At 39.0% G+C, this 21076-nt stretch overlaps 1 protein-coding gene across 1 annotated transcript; it reads left to right on the plus strand.

The window, feature by feature from the left end:
* The first annotated feature begins 3637 nt into the window (after positions 1–3637).
* LOC585223 (synaptotagmin-5-like) lies at positions 3638–15682 on the plus strand. Its single transcript, XM_030998235.1, has 8 exons — positions 3638–5128; positions 5521–5591; positions 9356–9489; positions 10167–10367; positions 11023–11250; positions 12495–12627; positions 13316–13503; positions 13961–15682. The coding sequence occupies exons 1-8, from the start codon at positions 4887–4889 to the stop codon at positions 14075–14077; spliced, it is 1314 nt and encodes a 437-aa protein (XP_030854095.1). The 5' UTR covers positions 3638–4886; the 3' UTR covers positions 14078–15682.
* The last annotated feature ends 5394 nt before the right edge of the window (positions 15683–21076 follow it).

Here is a 21076-nt window from a genome sequence, read left to right on the forward strand (position 1 = left end):
TTTCGCTATTTGGTCATTCGATTTGGCGCAACACGATTTTCTGACAACGCAACGATGTACTTCTAGCATTCTAATTCATTTGTAGCATTCAAAAATTACCGCTTTGTGCACTTAAATTGATGGTCAACATACATTTCTCGTTCATTTCACACTTTTTATAGCTCTTTTTCTTTCAAGATTGTTTTTTCATGTGTATTTCATCATATTTCATTTTCTTGCATTTATACACTTATACCTATTAGATTTATCTGATATTCATCAGCACTCAAGTTTGATTGTTAAGAAGAAAAAAACGACTTGCATCTACGGACCTGATGGTCTCAGTATATTTGTAAATGCTCATGTAAGGAAGTTGTTTGTCTTATGTTTCATCATAAATTTATCATAATTTCATCATAATTTCATTATGGAAGAAGGGTACAATATTATGACTGGGGTAGGGACTAGAGTCAACAATTTGAACATGATTAATTATTTAGCCATGTCTTTAGCCATCGATCTGCTGGCGGGCAAGTAAACTATGAAACTCTTTAAGAAAAACAGAGGGGTGTGCTGGGTATAAGAGACTATGAATTACTTTTGTAAAATTCCGAGTCTGTAGTAAAAAGGGGCGATTGAGGGTACCCCCACCTTTCCCGGATATATGAACATGTCCGTGCAGAAATGCCATATCCCATGATTTTCGCCCCTTCTTTACTGTATGTCTGACTACACCCATCTGTATTGTCCTGAAAATAAATACATGGAATAACAGCTTAGACCCCAATGGCAAATCATGCATTTTAACTGCATTATTTAAAAACTGTAAAAGTTTGTTGCAATTCTTCCCCCTAACATTCCTAACTTGACTAACAATATTACGAATACGAAAGACAGGTATTAATTTGAATGATAAAAATTACGCTTCGACAAGTGAATATTAATTTGAATGCTAGTTGAGCAGTTTCTAAATTGAATGACAGATCTATGAAACCCTTCGACCAAAATCCTAAATTAAATACAAAAACTGGAAAATTTAATGATAATTGGCATGGCAAAACCGACCTGCGCTAACTTAAATGCAAAGTAAATGAATTCGAATGACAATCACGCGAATTTGGCGGGGAAATTCTATAGTAAAAATCTTTAAAAAGAGAGAAGGCGAAATGGAGATAGAGGGAGAGAGAGAGAGAGAGAGAGAGAAAGAAAGAGGGGAGAGAGAGAGAGAGAGAGAGAGATGGTAGAAATAAAGAATGCAAGTAGGCCTACAGGTAGCCGGGAAGGAGAAGGGCCGGAAGCGGCATGAAAAGGGAGAGCAAAAATAAAAAAAGGTTCAACGAGACAATTAGTCATGTGAATACTGGTAATTTTGATATTTTAATGTGATAGCATAGCGATTGTGTCACCTGAACATTAATCAGTGGAACTTACATAGGCCTACTTATAAATATCATAGAAAGTAAACTTAAAGGGATAGTTGAGTTCTGTTGTAGAGGGCGCTACTCAAATTTTTTTTTTTTGTGAGATAATGAAAAACTGAGTGTCAAGATTTGAAAGAACATACACTTTAAATGACAAAATCATCTGTGTTTAATCAAAATCGGTTCAGAGACGGCTGAAGTATCCATAAATATAACGATTTCTAATACTTGTGTACCACCACAAATATTAGAGAATTTGAAAAAGCCGTTGAAAAAACGAAATAGCGCCTTTTTTGTCATATTTCAGCCAATGCCGATGTTGGCTTTTTAGTTGGCATTTTCGTGTTAGTTATATTATGCACAACCAGCCGGCGCATGTATTGTTATTTTTAATAATAATTTATTAACGGCCACCGTATTTTTTTTTAAAGTGGAGCTGAATTGGTATGATCGTAGCTAAATTTGACACATTTTGGGGTCTAAAATTACCTTCAGAGCAATTTTAGGTCGCAAAAGGGCACTAGAAATGTCATAGATAAGAATAAGAGCAATAAACATGCACTTTGAAGGCATTTGTGGTCTGAAAACAGAACTCGTCCCTTTAATGGCCCGAATTCACACAGGAGGTTTGTCGACAAACCTAGGTTTCTGATGTGCGTCATTATGACGCGTTTCGATGCGTTTCAGACCTAGGTTCAGACAAACCTTGGTATGACGCGTATAATGACGCATATACAGGCGCGGATCCAGGATTTCTTAGGGGGGGGGGGCCCAAATTTGAAATTATGCGAGCCAAATATTGGTACGTTATGGTGAGCAACAGTGACGTAATGCGGGGGGGGGGGGCGAGTTCCCCCCTCCCAGGCTTTGACGTTTCATTATATTATTAGAGAAAGAAGACGATTCGTTTTACAGTTCTCGACTCTTAATCCTCGTCTGAATTCAGGTTTCCCCCTCCCGCGCGAGGCGCGGAAGCTTTTAATCTTCATTTAATCATTAGAGAAGAAGACGATTCGTTGTACAGTTCTCGACTCTTAATCCTTGTCTAAATTCAGTTCCTCCCCCTCCCCCTCCTGCGCTAAGCGCGGAAGCTTCTACGTTTCATTAAATCATTAGAGAAAGAAGACGATATGTTGTACAGTTCTCGACTCTTAATCCTCGTCTGAATTCAGGTTCCCCCCTCCCGCGCAAATCGCGGAAGCTTTTAATCTTCATTTAATCATTAGAGAAGAAGACGATTCATTGTACCGTTCTCGAAAATAATCCTCATCGGAATTTAATTCCCCCTCCATCCCGCGCGAAGCGCATAAGCTTATACGTTTCATTAAATAATTAAAGATTCGTATTACCGTTCTCGCCTCTGAATCCTCGTCTCAATTCAGTCCCCCGGAAGCTTAGGGGTTTTAGGCATTTAATCACGGTCAGATGAGCATATTTTGATGCCTCGAGGCTCTCGATCCCCGCCGTACCTCGGGCCCTAACATGTAGGAATCTCAAGAATCATATTTTTTGCCTGGTTGTAAATTTAGGAATTTTTTTAATTTCCAACAAACACATACAAACGTATAATTTACTAAAAAGTGAGGAAAAATTTCGGAAATTATGTCATTTCAGCATTATTTGTAATACACCGTTGTGGAATCAGAAATAAACCACGTTTGAATTTGATTTCCCCCAAGCCCCCCCCCCCTCTATCAGTACGCCAGTATCTCCTCTTTTCCTTTTTTTCTCTTTCCCTTTCCTTCCTTCTCTCTTATTTTTTTTTGATTGGGGGGGGGGGGGGGGTTAACAGCCTGGGAGGCAAGGCCCTTTTGTCCCCCCCCCCGATCTCCTTCTTCCCCCTTTACTTTTCTTCTTCCTCTTCTTTCTTTCCCTTTTTCTCCTTTTTCCCTTTCTCCCTTCTTTTCCTTCTTCTCTCTTTTTTTTTTTTTTTTGCGGGGGGGGGGGGGGCCAAGGCCCGCTCGGCCCCCCCCCTGGATCCGCGCCTGCGCATATAAACCTAGGTTTGTCTAAACCTCCTTTGTAAATTCGGACCAATAAGGCTATGTAATTGTACTGCTTCCTATTTTGAATTGTTCATGTGACTGGAACTAATCAACAACACAAAAATATGATAAAGATGAAATTGAGTACTCGTCATGCGATTACACACACACCTACCTGGAGAAGCGATCGGTAAAAGTTGATAACGTAAACATAAGAATTGATGGTCACTTTGAGGTTTTGGAACGATGAAAAATATGAAGAAAACGACTAGTCGCTGAAAACAACATGGACATAAACACAATAATAGGTATATAGGACTACATACACATGACATGTGGAATAAACGTTTGGTCTTAACTTTTTAGCTAGTTCTTGTCACATTTTTATATTTCAAATATGATGGCATTTGAAAAGAAATCCATTTTTATGCGTTACTTCTATATGATAACTATAATTACTCTTCATAATTGAAATAAAAAGAATGAGAAATCTCAGAAATAATGTTGTCACCTTAACCGGAACTAGACCTTCTCTTTTCATATAGGCGAAATTTGTTTTTCCCAGTTTCTCTATTCAACAGTAGACACGTGATATTAAACAACGTGATTAAGACAACAATAAACTACAAAATGTATCGCCGCCAAAAACCGGACTACAAAGGCGCCGTCAGTTTTATAATTAAGATATAATTACACATCCATATAATTAAACTGTGTCCTCATTATATGCCAACCCTAAAATCAGTGAGTACAATCTATGGATTTTTTAATTGCCTGTTACCAGTCTTTTTTAGAGGGAATACATCTCATAGATACTTGATTGATGAATAAGATAATACTGTATCTATCCATTTTAAAGCTACTAATCAACTACCCCGTGTGCTAACTACTTAAATCGTCTCGGTGTAGCCGATATCCGCTATTAAACACGTACAATTGTATTTCAATAAAGAATGTATTCAGTTAAACATGCTAATTGCCAAGAAGGGTTGTAAAGTATCGGATGCGTTAGAATATTTAATGATAATTTAGTAGATTTAAAATAAATCGCTATTATTTCATTAACTTAGACATGATTTCAATAAGATTAAAAATAACCAAAGATTTTATCGTAATATAAGCAGAGGAAGCAAATGAAATTGGCTTGCATAATGCATAATTAGTACGGAGTACTTTAATTTAATTCAACTGTTCATATCATGTTTGTAGTAGTCCATCTCTCTTGAAACTGCTGCATCTAATCAATATATCATTTTCCATTTCTTTAATGACAGGCCTCTTTGGACTGCTTCGTGTCTTGACAAGCTGCGACAATAAATCCCAGTGACTCTCGCTCTATTCTTCGGCAAGTTTAGCTCATCCTTCGTTGACTCTCGACAAGTCTCGCTCACGACATCGGCACTTCTCGCTTATCATTCGTTAAATTCCGGAAGAATAAGTCTCCCGAAAGGCGGACGAGCATCAGAAGATCCTTAAAACCAACCCCGCCGTCGTCATCGAAATGGAAGTCTACCTCATAATCGCCTCGATCTCCGCCGCTCTAACTCTCGGCATCGTCCTCGCCGTCCTCGTCTGTGTCTGCTATATACAGTCGCCTGGGAAGCTGAGGAAGGAGATGGAAGATGATAGCGACTTCGAAGCCCAACCAGCAATGTTCCTACCCGAGCCTCCGAACTCCGATGACGAGTTCACACCGGGAATGAAGCTCCCGTCTTTCAGACGTTTTGACAGTTCTATAGACGGGTAGGTAGAATTTCATCTTTTCCAATTTTTGATTGTTTTTTTAATGTTTTAAAACTTTTCTCTCTGTTCTGGAGGCATCGCTAAATCTTTATAAATGAACGGATGGGGGTGTGCCTATCTATATAATTATATTTCACCCACAAGCATTGCCACTCGTGAGGAAGGGGGAGACCTTAAAAAATCCCCCCCCCCCCCCCAAAAAAAAAAAAAAATAAATAAAATAAAATAAAATAAATAAAAAATAAATAAATAAATAAATAAAATGAAATAAAAAATATGAATAAAAAATAAATAAATAAATAAATAAATAAAAAAATTAATAAAAAATGAGTGACGATGTATGATTACCACCCTCATCAGAAGACTGAAACATCGTATCATCTTTTCTTTAGGTCAGAATCAACGACTTCCTCCTCAACGCCTCCTCTTTCTCTTTATCCAGCCAACTTCACGATCCCCCGAGGTAAGGACTTTCTGAATAAAATGAAATACCAACAAGGATAAAATTCATTTAATAACTAGATAAATATTCAGATGCATTTTATGATCTACGTCACCGTGTTCATGAGGTGGATGCAGGAGATGGCCATGGAGGAGATTCCGGGTATTCCCGCCCCCTCTAAAAAAAAAAAACTATAAAGAAAACGATAGACCTTTTTTTTATTCCAAGGTGCATCTTGTCTACATGTGAATTAAAGCAAAGTCTTTCAATGAAAGATGCTGAAATTCTACGAAAAACTTGCATTTCCAAGGCGTTCATTTAGTTGTTTGCATGCAACCTAAGGTGAATACGTCAATATTACGTCTACTTTCATGTCTCTATCGTAATTATCATTATCACATTAATAAACATTTCACTGCTTTTAGCTCTGTTTCTATGGCAACAGCGTGAAGGGCTTCTATCAACACGTTGTTAATATTGGCGCCCTTATTTGTTAGAGCACAAACTATCACGAATGAAGCACGTACAAAATGGAGTATACTTTCGGAAGAACACTTCTACGTCGTCTATTAAATGGCTAGACTTCTTAACATTGCATGATTTTTAGTGACGACATTTGTTTATAAGTGTATTGGTCATTAAGTGCCTCATACGGTTTATGATATTGGAATTATCGATCTTATAATTGATAATATAATCATTACTATTATTATTTATCTTATTATTATTATAATTATTATTATCATCATCAATATTATTATTATCATTATTATTATGAGTTTCTACGTTCCTGCTGTAAGTTTAAGAGTGTATATTGCTAGCTCTTTTACACTGGTAGCCATTCATTAGTCAGTCGTATAGGCATGATTCTCAAAATAGCCACGACCCCAACCCTAACCTAACCCTTCCCCTACCTGATGCACACGTAATTAAGCGGCGTATGCAAATGGTTGCAAATGAGTTACCCCAGGTACATTACTTTGTGACTATTTTTTAGAAACATGACCATTCTGTGACGGATTAAATAATGCCTACTCTGGACAATGTTGTGCCAGGCAGATTGGCATTATCTTGACTTAAAGGGATCCGGTAACTTTGTCTTAGATCCTTTAGAAATAATCCCTGATTTTGCTCATGCTGTAATGATAATTATAAACCTTTAGGTCAGTCAGGAACTCCATGACTTTTACAAGCCGACCGCCTGTCTGATTATCAAGATAGTAATGATTGGAATTACAAATTTTGAAAACCGTTCGCCGAACGGTTTTCATAACGCTACAGTCTATTGGGGAAAACGAGCATGGTAAAACCGGTCACTCAAAGATTTTTTTTTACTTTTTTGAGGCACTTCTGGGTCATTTTGAAGCGCGATTTTTTTTAGGGCCTCAATATTACACCATATCACAGACACTGGTAACATGTAGGACCGTGTATCTCAGATTTAACATTGTTAAACGATCCCTTTAAAATGGGAGTAGCACATGGTAATTTAATGTTTTGTTGATGCCGCGGATCATTAAGAGGGTTTACCCAAAGATATTAGTAGAAAAGTGATCGTATTTTAATTGATTGTAGTGGTTCATTTTTACCAACGCAGTAGTGAATATAAATATAATCTAATGGGCATGATGAGAGTGGGGGAAGAAAATAACTGTACTAACGAAATGGAAGCTGATTGCTATTTACATGTAAGTGGCGAAATTAAAAGGGCGATGTGACCCTGTATTAGTTCATTTGTACGAAAGCAGAAAAATAAGATAAACAAAATGGCGGAAGTGTGAATTTCAAATAAATCGGACCAATAATATGAAAATGTTTGACATAATTATTTGATCACTAGGTCAATGCGAATATCAAATTGGCAGTTTGATCAGTAGATTAGTCGCAAATAACTCTACTGTTTGTCGTGTAAAAAATATTATTAATTCATGTTTTTCTCTGAAGTTCCTTCTCCCTCAGGGCACTACTCAAAGTATTTAATAGACAACATATTTCTATACAACTTTCAAATATTCATAATAATTTCATTTTTGTCCGATTTCATTCAAACTTTCACCAGTCTACTCGTCTGATTTTCTGCTCCCCCCTAGAGTATTTTACTATCAAGATTGGATCTCCTTTTAATTTTCTCCCGTAGGCCAGAGCGTCAACAACGATAAACAAGTTGACAAAAGACCTTCACGATGTTGCCATAGTAACAGAGCTGACAGTGGGAAAACATACATGTGATAATCATCATAACGATGGGAATATGGTAGTCATGATAGGAGATCGAAATATTGACGTATGCACCTCTCGCTTGTACGTAGACAAATTAAGACCTCCAAAATAGTTTATAGTGGAATACGATATTTTTCAAAGATCACGTAGCACATAAATTGTGTACTGGGGTGAGGGGGGGGGGGGAGATCCCTTTTATGATTATTATTTGGGGTGCGAACATTTTTATGGTAATTGACGTTTTGCAAACCTCTCGACTCGCAGTGGCAAGACATTGAATTGCTAGAAAAAGCACCCGATAACGTGTTTCCAGGTTTTGGCCCAAGCCCATAAGTGCTAGCGACACCCCTACATTTCTTTCTTGTTACCGCACAGTACTGAAATTCTGTTTCCCACACAAAAATAAGTTAGCTTGCTTTATTTCGTGCACTGTAGTTATGGATGCGGATCAAGATATTGGTTCGCAAATATTAAAGGGAACCAAACCTTCATACTAAGTTACATCATTTGTGGACAACTCTCCATGCCTTTTGTACATCAAATTTCACACAATTCTTTCGTTTTCTTCGTATCTATTTGTGTTCTTGATCCAGCTTCATAACATGTGAAGTAGAATATCATTTTGCATTCTATATCTTGCTTTCAGGGGAGTAGATTATCTCAATCACAGGAAAGAAGGAAAAACATGAAATTTGTAGTACAAAAGGCATGGAGAGTTGTCCACAAATGATGTCATCAAATTGGATATCGCCCTCGAGTGAATAGTCATTTAAAAAAGCTTTAACTTCCTTATTACTTGCCCGATTTTGTTCAAATTTTCACTGATTTTGTTCAAATATCTTAAACTTTACAATAAAAGTAACTTAGCATGAAGGTTTTGGTTCCCTTTAAGTATATGCACAATTTTCAAAAGTACTTAATTGACGAAACCTTTTTAAAGGAAAAATGAAGCATAAATTGTTAGTATCCCTTTAGACAGTATTACAGTTAAAGAGGGGCTGCTTTCATTTTAGTTCGATGTTTCAAAATAGGCGAAATCATTTTTTTCCCCCTGATTTAAAAAAAATAGATGTAGCATAATGCTAAATACATTACTCATTGCGGTCTTTGCGGATGTAGTATCGAAAATGATATAGCTAGTGATATTCGTTTGTCTCGCAATGTGGTCAATAAGGGATCTAAAAGATCACGACGTTTCGTGCGCCGCTGCAACACTTCGTCAGGTGATAACAACTAATGTGGTCAATAAGGGATCTAAAAGATCACGACGTTTCGTGCGCCGCTGCAACACTTCGTCAGGTGATAAAAACTAATGAAGTGTTGCAGCGGCGCACGAAACGTCGTGATCTTTTAGATCCCGTATTCATTATTGACCACATTGCGAGAAAAACGAATATCACTAGCGATATTATTTTCGATAGATGTAGCATGCTCTGAAAAGATATTTTTGAATACCAAAGGCCATACAGCTTGCTAATGAAACGTAGAGACACCTGCAAACTCAGCATAATTTTTAAAATGTTATAACATCTCCCCCTCTCAACAAAACAAACCTTTTTCCACAGCCCCTTCAAGCACCATCAGTGATCTCTCTATTGAAAAGGCACAACCACCGATTAGTCCAAGGACGCCCTCTATGAGCAGAAAACTGGATCCTGCTCAACTCGACCCAACCTCTCATATGTACAAAGAAATGTCGGTAAGTAAGTCCAGTGTTAACAGCATTTTTTAGCCTTTAATTTCTCACTGGTGGGACTAAACCTATCTTAAACCACACCATCCACCCCAAATAATAATTATCAACAGCCCAGGAAATTCATATTAGGGATTTATACACTGTTATCATGGTTTATAGGTTATACCAATGCACACATTATTGTGTAAGTTTTCTTTGGTTTGACATCTATCCCTCTTCTCCCCCTCTCTCTCTCTCTCTCACACGCACACACACACGCACACACGCACACGCACACACACACACACACACACACACGTAAGCACACCCACACACAACTCAATTAGTTTCGTCTAACTTTACTCCTCTTGTTAAATCATTCAAAAAATGTTTCCCCCACCCCACCCCACCCCTCTCTGCCCCCGCAACTCATTTCTCTCTCTCTCTCTCTCTCTCTCTCTCCCTCTCTCTCTCTCAGCACCTTAATCTGCCTTCTCCCCCACGGCTAAATCTTGTGTATCTGTTTCTTCTCTCTTTCTCTCTAGCTCTAGCCTCTCTCTGTCCCTATCTCACCTTCTCCCTCTCTTTTCTCTTTCTCTTTCTTTCTCTCATTTCTCTCTCACACCCCCCACCCCACCCCCATTCTCACCTGATATTAACCGTTCCTTCACGGTCTACCCCATCGTTGTGTTTTATCACAGTCTCCTCCCCAGAAAATATCCCAGGATGGGTCAACATTAGGTATCATGAACTTCTCTCTTAAGTACAACTCTGAGATGGGTCTACTTACAGTCAGACTGATCCAGGCTCGCAACCTCCAACCCAGGGATTTCAGCGGGACAGCTGACCCGTACTGCAAAGTATGCGTCATACCCCACGCATCGAAGACGTTACAAAGCAAGGTACGAATATTTTATGTGTAGCAGTTCTAGCAACAACCAAAATCTTCATACCCCTCTAGCCAATGAATTTATATTTCGTATTATTATGAATAATTTTAAGCGACGCACATATAGAAAATGAATACACCCCCTCCCCCATGCACCCTCTCAAAAAACAAAAATATAGAGCGGCGCCTGAATTTTTTCATCACTTCAAAATGTTAACATGGGGCCCATGCACAACCCCTCATTATGGTTCTTACAGGGCATACACGATGGGGAAGTTTCAGACGAAATTGTCCTTGTTGGGAATTTAGTTTTGAAGAGGCGTCATTTTTGTCTCATTCATGTCATTCATGATACCATTATTTATTCCAAATATTTTGGTCTTAACGATGTCGTAGTGTGAGTGCAGTCTTGATGCACTGGTTTGTTCACAGTGTGTAGATAAATGAAACGCAAGGGAATATTGTGACCATGCTATATTATATTCGCCTCTCCCTTTCCTATTTTCCCCCTTTTTACTATTAGATTTCCCTTTTGTCTCTCTTTAAAGAGAACAAAAAACACTTTGTTTTTCTCGATTTTCCTTTTTCCTATTCTACTTTTGATTAGTTCGAGAGTGCCGTATATTCAATATACCCTGAAATAACTTACCATATGATCCCTCCATCAGGTGCATCGGAAAACGGTATTGCCGGAATTTCGAGAAAGTTTCGTCTTTGAGATCCCAGAAATAGAAATACATCGGCAAACGGTCCGAGTATACCTTTACGATTACGATCAATTCTCGAGGGACGAGTGTATCGGGGTTGTCGAGCTACCTCTGGCGCACGTGGACTTGACGGAGAAACTCGAGGTTTGGAAGGGAATCCGAGCCCCGCCATCTGTGTGTACAACTCTGGTACGTTAATAAATCAAATGACCACGTGCTTATTATGTTAATTAAATACGTTTAGTAAAAGGGTCGTTCAGAGATATGACGCGATAAAACCCTGCCCCCACCCCATCAATTCTACGTGTAAATGAATTGTAACTGCGCGCAACAAAATCTCCTGCGCATATTCCTGAGCTCTAAATTTAAGATACAGAAACGTGAAGCTATTTCAATATTAAATAGAAAACAGCGCGATTTTGGCGCGTCATATCTGAGGATCGAGGCGTACGTTTTGTAGATGAAAATGGAATATTCAGTGAAAAAAATGTACATGTATATCTATTCCTATGATATTAATGTTGTAATAATTTCTTTATATATATATATATGTATTTTTTTTTTCCTGGGGGGGGGGGGGGGGGGCAGTGGTTTACCGCATCACATCTCAACAAGAGCTTCTTCGGGGCGGCCTCTCGGCAGTAACCGACAGATGACCAACCGATTCCCGAGCGGTCTCCCACCGGCCACCGGCTAATTTTAAAGAAATTGCCCGGCGGCCGGCCGATGATAGGCGGGGCGCCAAAATACGTCCTGTGCCCGGGCGTTCCGGGCACCGACCTAATCGAGCGTTCGCCGTCGAGAGATTTAGGTCAAAAATCGAAGCCGCTAGGTCAAAGGCTGCCGACCGATTTTGGACTTGCCGCCCAGTGACTGACTGATCTCCCCGCGGCGATCGGCCGGCGACCAGGCGGCGACTGCTCGGCAGCCTTTGACCTAGCGTCTTCGATTTTTTACCTAAATCGCTCGACGGCGAACGTTCGATTAGATCGGTGCCCGGGCGGTGACCGCCCTGGCACCGAGTGTACTTTGGGCGACGAGTGAAAGTGAGCAGGCGCCGCCCGAATTTTAACTCCGCTTAAACTTCAGCAGCGACCGAGCGATACCCTAAAAACAAGCGGTGTCCGGGCGAAATTGGCTCAAAACTCGCCGTTGAACAAGGTTGTTCAATTGAACCAAATCCACGACCCGATACCAAAACTTTGTATTACCTTTAAACCGCCTCAAAAACAAAATATAAGAAAGAAAAAATATAATATAAGAAAAAAAAGAAACAACCGCCCCTTCATTTGAACGTGTAAATGAACTGCAACTGCGCGCAACACAGGTCCTGCACTTATCCACTGAGCACAGTGTTACACCATACAAAATGTGACGCGTAGTATAATTTACGTCATCATTTAAAAAAATATATTTATCTTTGTTCTCTGTAGTGCCCATCTCATGTTCTCGGTGACCTGATGTTTTCACTGTCATACCTTCCAAGTGCTGAACGTCTCACGGTGGTCATACTAAAAGCCAGGAACCTACGCACCGTTAGCACTGCTGAGGGAAAGCAAACTGCAGGTAGGAACTGTTTCTTTAGCACACCCTTCCGTTTCAATATATTCATCCATTGATTGATTGGCTGCATTTACTTTATAAAAAATTGACAAAGCGTAATACAGTATTTTTTTCTTAAAACACACATTAACATATTTGAAAGTAATACAGAAGTAATTAATGCCATTTAAGGATGTTCTGTAAATCATTCAATACGAATATGAAAATTGAGCACATATTTTTTGTTTGTTTTTTGGGTCCAATTTGTGAGGAAATATTTAGCAGCGAATCATCTAACCGGTTAAAAAGCGGGGGGGGGGGAGGGGAGGGGAGCAGGAGGGAAAGTAACACTAAATCCTTTATTATTTTTTTGCTAGAGGGGGGGGGGGGCGTTTTTTGTTAAAAAAGGTAAAATTTATGTTACCATCTTATTTTGTTACCAGTTTCTTTTCATAGGGGATCGCCCCCCCCCCCCCCGTGGCCAGCCTAGTTGTCTAAAATGTTCTTTTCCACCCTCTTTATCTTGTTGCAACGTATACACACATATTCGAGCTAAATAAATATGTCTTAATAATACGAGGAAGTTGGTCTAATCTTAATTTTATACATTAACACTTTGATAGAGTATTGATATGAATTCATTATCAGCCTATCGTGTATGATACAAATTTACAATCATGTATCCATATTGTTCTCGGACTTCCTTTATCAGATCCATACGTCAAAGTTTCAATTTTTTACATGAGTAAACGACTGAAGAAGAAGAAGACATCCACACAGCATGGAACACGATCTCCCGTGTTCAATGAGGCTCTCGTCTTCAATGTCGACACCGACTTCTTACAGCATCTCACCATCGAGTTCCAGGTCATTCATGAGAACAGATTCGGACCAAACGAGGTGAGCGTGGACTCAAGTATTGAATGCAAAGACACGGTTTTCCTGTGTATAAACCACAGTGTTTCCACCACACTGGAATGAACTGGAATAATTAGTCCCAAAACTTTTGTGCAAAGCTAGATTAGATTAATGGAGATATTAATATTTTAGTTTTTATGAAATCTGCCCTCCTAGTTGAAATTCGTACTACGACTATAAAAAAAAATCAATATTATGTTTTCCAATTTTTCAAAGATAAGCGTTGACCCTATTCTTAAATTCGTGGTTTCTTTACACATTCAGGTAGCCTTAATTGATAGACCAAAATAATCGACTAGAATTGTTCTCAGACTGTCCCCTGGTAATTTCTGGTTTATGTTTAGTTTAGTTTAGTGTTTAGACGTTCCCTTCACTTTATCACATTTTACTTCCCTTGTATCTTATGTTGAAGCCTTTATTCATCTTTTTCTTACTTCAGGTCTTGGGAAAAGCCGTTGTTGGTCCAGGAACTGGCGGGGAAGAGTTGGCCCACTGGAACGACATGATCCGCTCAGGAAACAAACCCGTCGCCAGCTGGCACTGTCTTTTACCCTGAGCTCTCGTGGATGATATCACGACATGATGGCATATATCGACTTTCAACCAATCAGCGCTTGAGGTTATCAGTCAACCAGCCAATCAGCGACGAGGAATTCTTCTTCGCGTTCGCTTTTACAGACAGATTGCTGTCTTATGATCACTGGTGATGCATGTTATTCTGCACTGATCAATCGTTTTTTTTTTTCTTCTTCAGTTTGATGTGGTTGATAAGCACTCTACAGCTTCTAATTTGGCATTGTTTTTATTTATGGACTTCATGAAATGGTCTCAAACAGAAAGCCATCGACGCCAATTAGATCAAACTTTGAAAGCAGATAGAGGCCGTCAGACCCTGGACTGTCAGATGGGCTGTGACAAAATGCATTAGGGATGCATTCAGAAGAAAGTGGCAGAGGCCAACGACATGGCTCTCTCATTTGCTAGACACAGGGAGACTGTTCTGTGATCACCAAAAGTTATGGTACTTAAAGCTATTTTAAAGCTAACATTAATTGAAAGAATATGAAGGTCACTTTGTACTTTTTCACCTGTCTCACACGTTATTGTGACGCCACGACGCTAAGAATATCTGACAACCGTCATTGGAAGGCGTCAGAAAAACACACCAGCCTTCGCGTCGGAGAGCCCTGCTATCAAGAAGCTTTACCAGAATGGACGTGTCGTGCAAGACGGTTTGTCTTAACTGATTATTCTTGACTGATCAATAGCATTGAACTTCGAGGAGTATGTCAAGATGCAGCGACAACACTCTGGAAGATTTCCCTGATTGACCAATATCCATAATGTCATCGCTGGTTACATTTATACTAAGCCATGGACATCGTTACTGGTTGATCAGAATATGTGAAGAAGAAAAGAAAATCACGAAATGCTACGATATTTAGGGACAATTGCGGAAGTAATGATCAGGAAAAATGCCTTAATATACAGGCTTAATAGAAAAGTGGTAAACGCTTTGACTTATTTGGAATAACCGACTTTATACAGCGCCTTTTCCGTTGGATGTTAAGAATAAGAGGGTAAGCCTGAATCATCAACGCGGTTGAAATTTATTCTTAACTGGCAGCTACCGATGATGAAAGCCTTTTGATGAGTAAGGAGTTCATGTTTAAAAGTGTTATGAAAGCGCTGCATGTTATAGAGCCTACTGCAACAGCTAGTATATTATGCTGCTCAGGGGCAGATGAAATATGTCATCTAGGCGTCGAGCTGATGATGCGAGACGTGTTCGCCTGGGTTAAGGCCGTCACATGAAGACACTGATAATCAGATTTTTCACCAGTGTGCGGACAAGAAAAAAAAGGGGAAGTGTTTAAAAGAAGTTCTTCCATTGGCCGGTTACCAGTGGAATTGAAGAGTCAGAAATATATTGTGCGAATGGGGAAAAACGGTTAACCATGATGTAGTGATGTGGACCTCGGTCAATAGCCATGGACTTACCACAGGCTTCATCGCTGACAACTTCATGATCCAGTGATTCTTCGGCTCCTGCTCTCGAAATTTATTGCGAAAATGTCACCTTGACATACTCGAGAGGCCTTGGTTAGGATGACGTGTGCACCCCCCCCCCACACACACACAAACAGGCGTGCCGGAAGCAGTTTGGGATGGGGGGGGGGGCTCACATTCCAGGGGGCTCACATTCCAGGGGCAGTGACGTAATGAGAAAAAAAGTTCGGAAGGGGGGGGGCAGACGAAAAATATGCATCACCACCAGTCTTACACGCTACATGCAGGTCCCGCGGAACGTTTTTCAAAGTGGAGCATTATCGATCAGGGTGCCGCCTTAGGGCCCTCGGTGGGGTCCAGGGGGCAAAGCCCCAGAAGCTCAGGGGTTTTAGGTATTTAATTACGGTCAGATGAGCATCCAGGGGCCCGCCTTAGGGCCCTTGGTAGGGTCCAGGGGGGCAGAGCCCCTGGAAGCTCGGGGGCTTTAGGTATTTAATCAAGGTCAAATGAGCATCCAGGGTGCCGCCTTAGGGCCCTTGGTGGGGTCCAGGGGGCAAAGCCCCGGAAGCTCAGGGGTTTGGGGTATTTAATAACGGCCAGATGAGCATCCAGGGGCCCGCCTTAGAGCCCTTGTTGGGGTCAGGGGGCAGAGTCCCTGGAAGCTCAGGGGTTTTAAGTATTTAATTACGGTCAGATGAGCATCCAGGGGCCCGCCTTAGAGCCCTTGTTGGGGTCAGGGGGCAGAGCCCCTGGAAGCTCGGGGGGTTTAGGTATTTAAAAATGCGTTTTGCCCCCCCCCCCCACTTTTTTGTTTGGGGGGGGGGGCGCACAAACACAAAGCCTCCAGATGCCAGGAGATGTTGCATGCGTTTTTCCAATGATGCCATTGTTGAGTGGGCGCACTTGTTAAAGAGCGACTTCATGGCTTGCGTGCTCCATACCTAGACAGTGTGAGGTGCACACTGTCATGACTGTGAGTGCACGATTGTAACTGAATCCAGTGAACGTAGTCATTACACGCTAGTTGGATTCACACACAGAGAAAAAAGGGAAATTCAAAAAAACTTTTTTTTTTTAAAACCCTAAAGAGGCCGGGCTATTTGAGGTCTAAATACGGCCGGGGGGGGGGGGGCAATATGCCCCCCCCCCAAGATCTCAGCCCAGGAAGGTCCAATCAATGTGAAAATTAGCATGATGATAGATTGAAGTATGCCTATATTGAATAAGATGTTAATGTTTATTTTCTTCTATGTTTATTCATATTTGTTTTATTAATATTTTTATGCCAATATGCACATTTTTGTTGGAAATTTTCAAAAATGCGTTGATAGATTTGATTTGAAATTGCTGTTTTAGTTGAGTAATAACATTTATCAATTGAAATATAATAGTTTCTAATACAAACATACAAATAAACACAAACACAGGTACAAATATGTTTGCTTCATGTTGTTTCATATGAAACTATAGTTTGTACAATATTTTGCGGGTGAAAAGCGTCAGTTTCTTTTATATTTATAATTACAAATTTCTTATGTTTTCGATTGTTTTTAATTTCTTATGTATTTCATTACATGAATAAACAAATGCATGGCCAATACTAAACAAGTATAATCATGAATGTATGACTGCATAACATGAATTAAATCATTCATGATATACCTACGCACGCACATTTGTGAGAATTACATATTTTGATTGACATGTGATGATATTTTGTCATCTAACACCCGAACCACAGGTCCACCAATAACAAATTAGGTATCAAAATGTGCGGGAGCGTGAGGAAAAAACTCATGAAATTTGAACTCCAAAGGTTTAGGGGTTTTGATGCAGCGGCAACAATCCGACGGCCTTATTAGGGTTAAATCGCGACCAGAATATCACTTATTTTTCTGTGTGTGAACCCTAAACAATCTCATTAGAAAGTAAGATCCTGATTGCGATCAGAATGACACAATGATGCTGGACACTGACTGCGTATTTTTTTATTCCACAAAAGGCGGCATTTTCCCTCTTTTTTATTGGGGGGGGGGGAGGGGTTAAATTTTCATTTAAAAAAAAAAGTTTTTTGATTATTGATGATTACACAGTGATTCTTAAATTGTTATACCTAACTATTTTATTCTTACCATTTCTGTTAAGTCACATGGATTCGAAAAGAAGACCTCCAGGTTATAGTTATTATGTTAATCTTTTTCTTTCCCCCGCATCCATGTGCCTCTTTTCCAAATATACCCTTGTTCAAGTTGTATTCACTGATTTTTCTTTGTCTTTGCCGAATAAATAATAATAATAATAACTTTATACGTTACAACCTTGTTCATAGCCTTTTGATGTTCTTTGATATCCCGTCCAATGTCAAATACTTTCGTTGATCAATTTTATTCACTTGAAGGGTTATAGTTTATCATGGGTAATTTAAAGGTACTATGTCCCTTTTGCAGCCAACCTCAAATTCTGTAGAACTTTGCAGGAATTATGAGTATGTCATGTAGGTCCTATCTGTGAAATTTTAAACGTTAGCAGTGTCCTTATATTCAAATTATGCATGGAAACCCGTTTACTTGCTAGACTTCACTGTCAGACACTATTGATTGACTGACTGGCTTTTTTCTTCTTTGGTAATAACATACATAAAATGAGCTGTAAAGGGTACATGAGCATTTGTCTACATCAATAACCCACTTCTAGTGATGGCCCAAATTAAACTGATTGAATCTTTGCGCAGCATAAAACGTATGACCATTCGGTACAATGGTCTGAAAATCAAGACTATTACTTATGGGCTCTATAGCCCTAAAGTCGATTTGACAACTAATAGTCGTTTTTTCCCACTTGAAGACGTTTTCAAGCCCCACCTTTTTTAGGGAAGTTCTAAATTAGTATTATCTTTCAAATGCCGTTGGAATTTAACCTTTTCATTTTTTTGGCCTGCAAATGGGACATAGTACCTTTAAGTAGCTGGTCATGTTATCATAAACATGTCAAGAAGTATATCTGCCAAACACTTGAATGAGAACTAAACATATCCAACTAATGAGAAAACGGAAAAGCACTCATATTGGATTTTAATATTGTATGTATCTTTTCAACAGAAATTTGAAATAGAAAGATTGAAAAGCGTATGAAATGTAAAATAATCTTACGCATAAATTGGGTATAAACAGATATACAGAATCGATAATATGCCTTGGGGTAAGAGAAACGTATCAAATCACAAACAGCCACGCATGATATGAACAGGCCTTACAAAAAGGTTTAGTTTAACGTTACATTTTATTGAAAGAACTGCCTCAAGTGGAGATTGTTATGAACAACCATGTACAAGGAGCATCAGCTCCGTGATAATGCGAAAGTCTACAATATTTTGAAGGTATGAAACGTTGAATTAAAGGGATACGGTTGGTAATTTTCATGTGCAATAGGTCATAATTGACACTAGACTTCAAATACCATTAATTGGAGTTCAAGTATTTTACGCAGAGCAGAATTTGACGTCCCATCAAGAAATAATCCCTGCATGGTGTCAAAATTCATACGAGAACCCATGGTTATGTGACTTCCATAGTTCCAATCATATGCAGGGATAGCAGTAGGTTCATGAACGTAATTAGAAGGTGGCCAAAGGTTGTGTCTAATTAAAATCAGCCATTTTGATACGATGGAGAAAAAAAAGTGCTGATTATTAGTGACAAAAAGAAGCTGTTTGATCTGACGTCAACGAGCTCTGATCACGCGTGCTTAACAGCAGCGCACGTTCATTATACTCGTTATTAGAAAATCAAAAGCATTTTGTGTATGTACTAATTTACATGTATATAAAGTATGAGATATAAGATGGGATATAAAGTAAATCTTGGTACAAAAATCGTTGTATGATATGCAACTTTTTAGATCATTGACCAATGTTGAATCCAAAAAATTGTTTTAATCACATTTATCTAATTCAATTTTACATTTGATATAACCCGCCAGCGGCACTCAATGGATTTAATGTAACAAATTCAACTGGTGTATTGTCAATATATACCGGAGTGTTGGCTCAGTCAGTAGAGCGTCCGCCTCACAACCGGGAGGTCGTGGGTTCGAACCCCGGCCGCGTCATACCAAAAGACGTTAAAAGATGGGAGTTGTTGATACCTTGTTTGGCGTTCAACAATAAGGGATAAGGGATAGAGCAACGTCGATCTGGCGCTGCTCAGTGGCTGCCGGGCTCACGATCAATTGGGCAAAAAGAATTTCCGTTTCGGTTTAATAAAATTTGGAGTGGACTATTAGATTATTATTATTATTATCATTATTATATCAAACGTTGAATGTAAAATAATAATATTCGAAAGAAAGTGTGGCAAAATTGTACAAAAGAAGCTCCCCCCACAAAAAAAAAAAAAAAAAAAACATAAAATTATTGTACATCGGATTACAGTTACCTAAATGTTAAATTGTTATTTATAGTTTCCGAATAATTTTCAAAATTTTGTCATGAATGGCGATGAAAAGAAAAAAAAATTAAAACTGTAAATGGTCTTATTTGGAGGGGAGGGCACCGGGCCCCATCGGGCAGAGCTGAGCACCGAAATGGGTCATAACAAAAAAATATTGCAAAAAAAAAAAAAAAATTGTAAAATTATTTACTTTTCCTGTATCAAAGAGAACTGTTGCTGAGCTAGCGCCATGAGCGTCCCTGGACGGTGTGTGCGCTCTATAAGTTTACATTATTATTATTATTATTATTATTATTATTATTATTATTATTATTATTTTTTTTTTTATAAGCGTTTCATATTAATATTTTCCTTTCAACCGCTGATGTCATCCATAAAACATAGACAACAAAATTAATGTTATCGACCCTGTGTGAAATCGTTCATACTTCAGTCACAGCCCCAAACCGACCCCTCATCAGGGGCAGATCAACGGGGGGGGGGGGGCGGGTTAACCTCCTAACCTCCTGTAATTTTGTAAATATTATCTGCCTGTCGGAGATAATGGTGTTACAATTCTCATATACAGTTATACATAACTTAGGATATTTGTTAGTGAGTTTCCTGTTGGCTGAAAGGGTGTCACGTGACACACAATTTCTTATATTAAAGATTGTGTTATATAACCTTCTCTGCACGATAAACTCGTAGAAAAGTAAAGGAAAGTGCTCACCGTCAAGGTTTATTTGATTTTGTTTTTGTTTGACAATCAAATGTGCACTTCGGAAAACTTTGTTTTCACCGACAAAAACATCGGTGAGATTTACATAGGTGGCATTATATGAAATCCTCATGAGAATAAAGATTATTATGATGAAGGCGTTTTAGGAGAATCCCATTTTATTTTCATTATTTTTTCGCCTGTGTTTCCTATAATACAGTACATGTATGATAGTCACATTGATGTGAATGTATTGATGCTTTATTTTTGAGAATAAATTGCAATATCAATTGATTATCGTGTGAACATCGTTTTATGCTCCAATTGTGTACACATAAACTCCAGGGGGGTGTTTCACAAAGATCCGAAGTTGAACTTATCTCTAAGTTGGACTTAA

Source organism: Strongylocentrotus purpuratus, unplaced genomic scaffold, assembly GCF_000002235.5.
Source record: "Strongylocentrotus purpuratus isolate Spur 01 unplaced genomic scaffold, Spur_5.0 spur5_scaffold_4, whole genome shotgun sequence".
Taxonomy (NCBI): domain Eukaryota; kingdom Metazoa; phylum Echinodermata; class Echinoidea; order Camarodonta; family Strongylocentrotidae; genus Strongylocentrotus; species Strongylocentrotus purpuratus.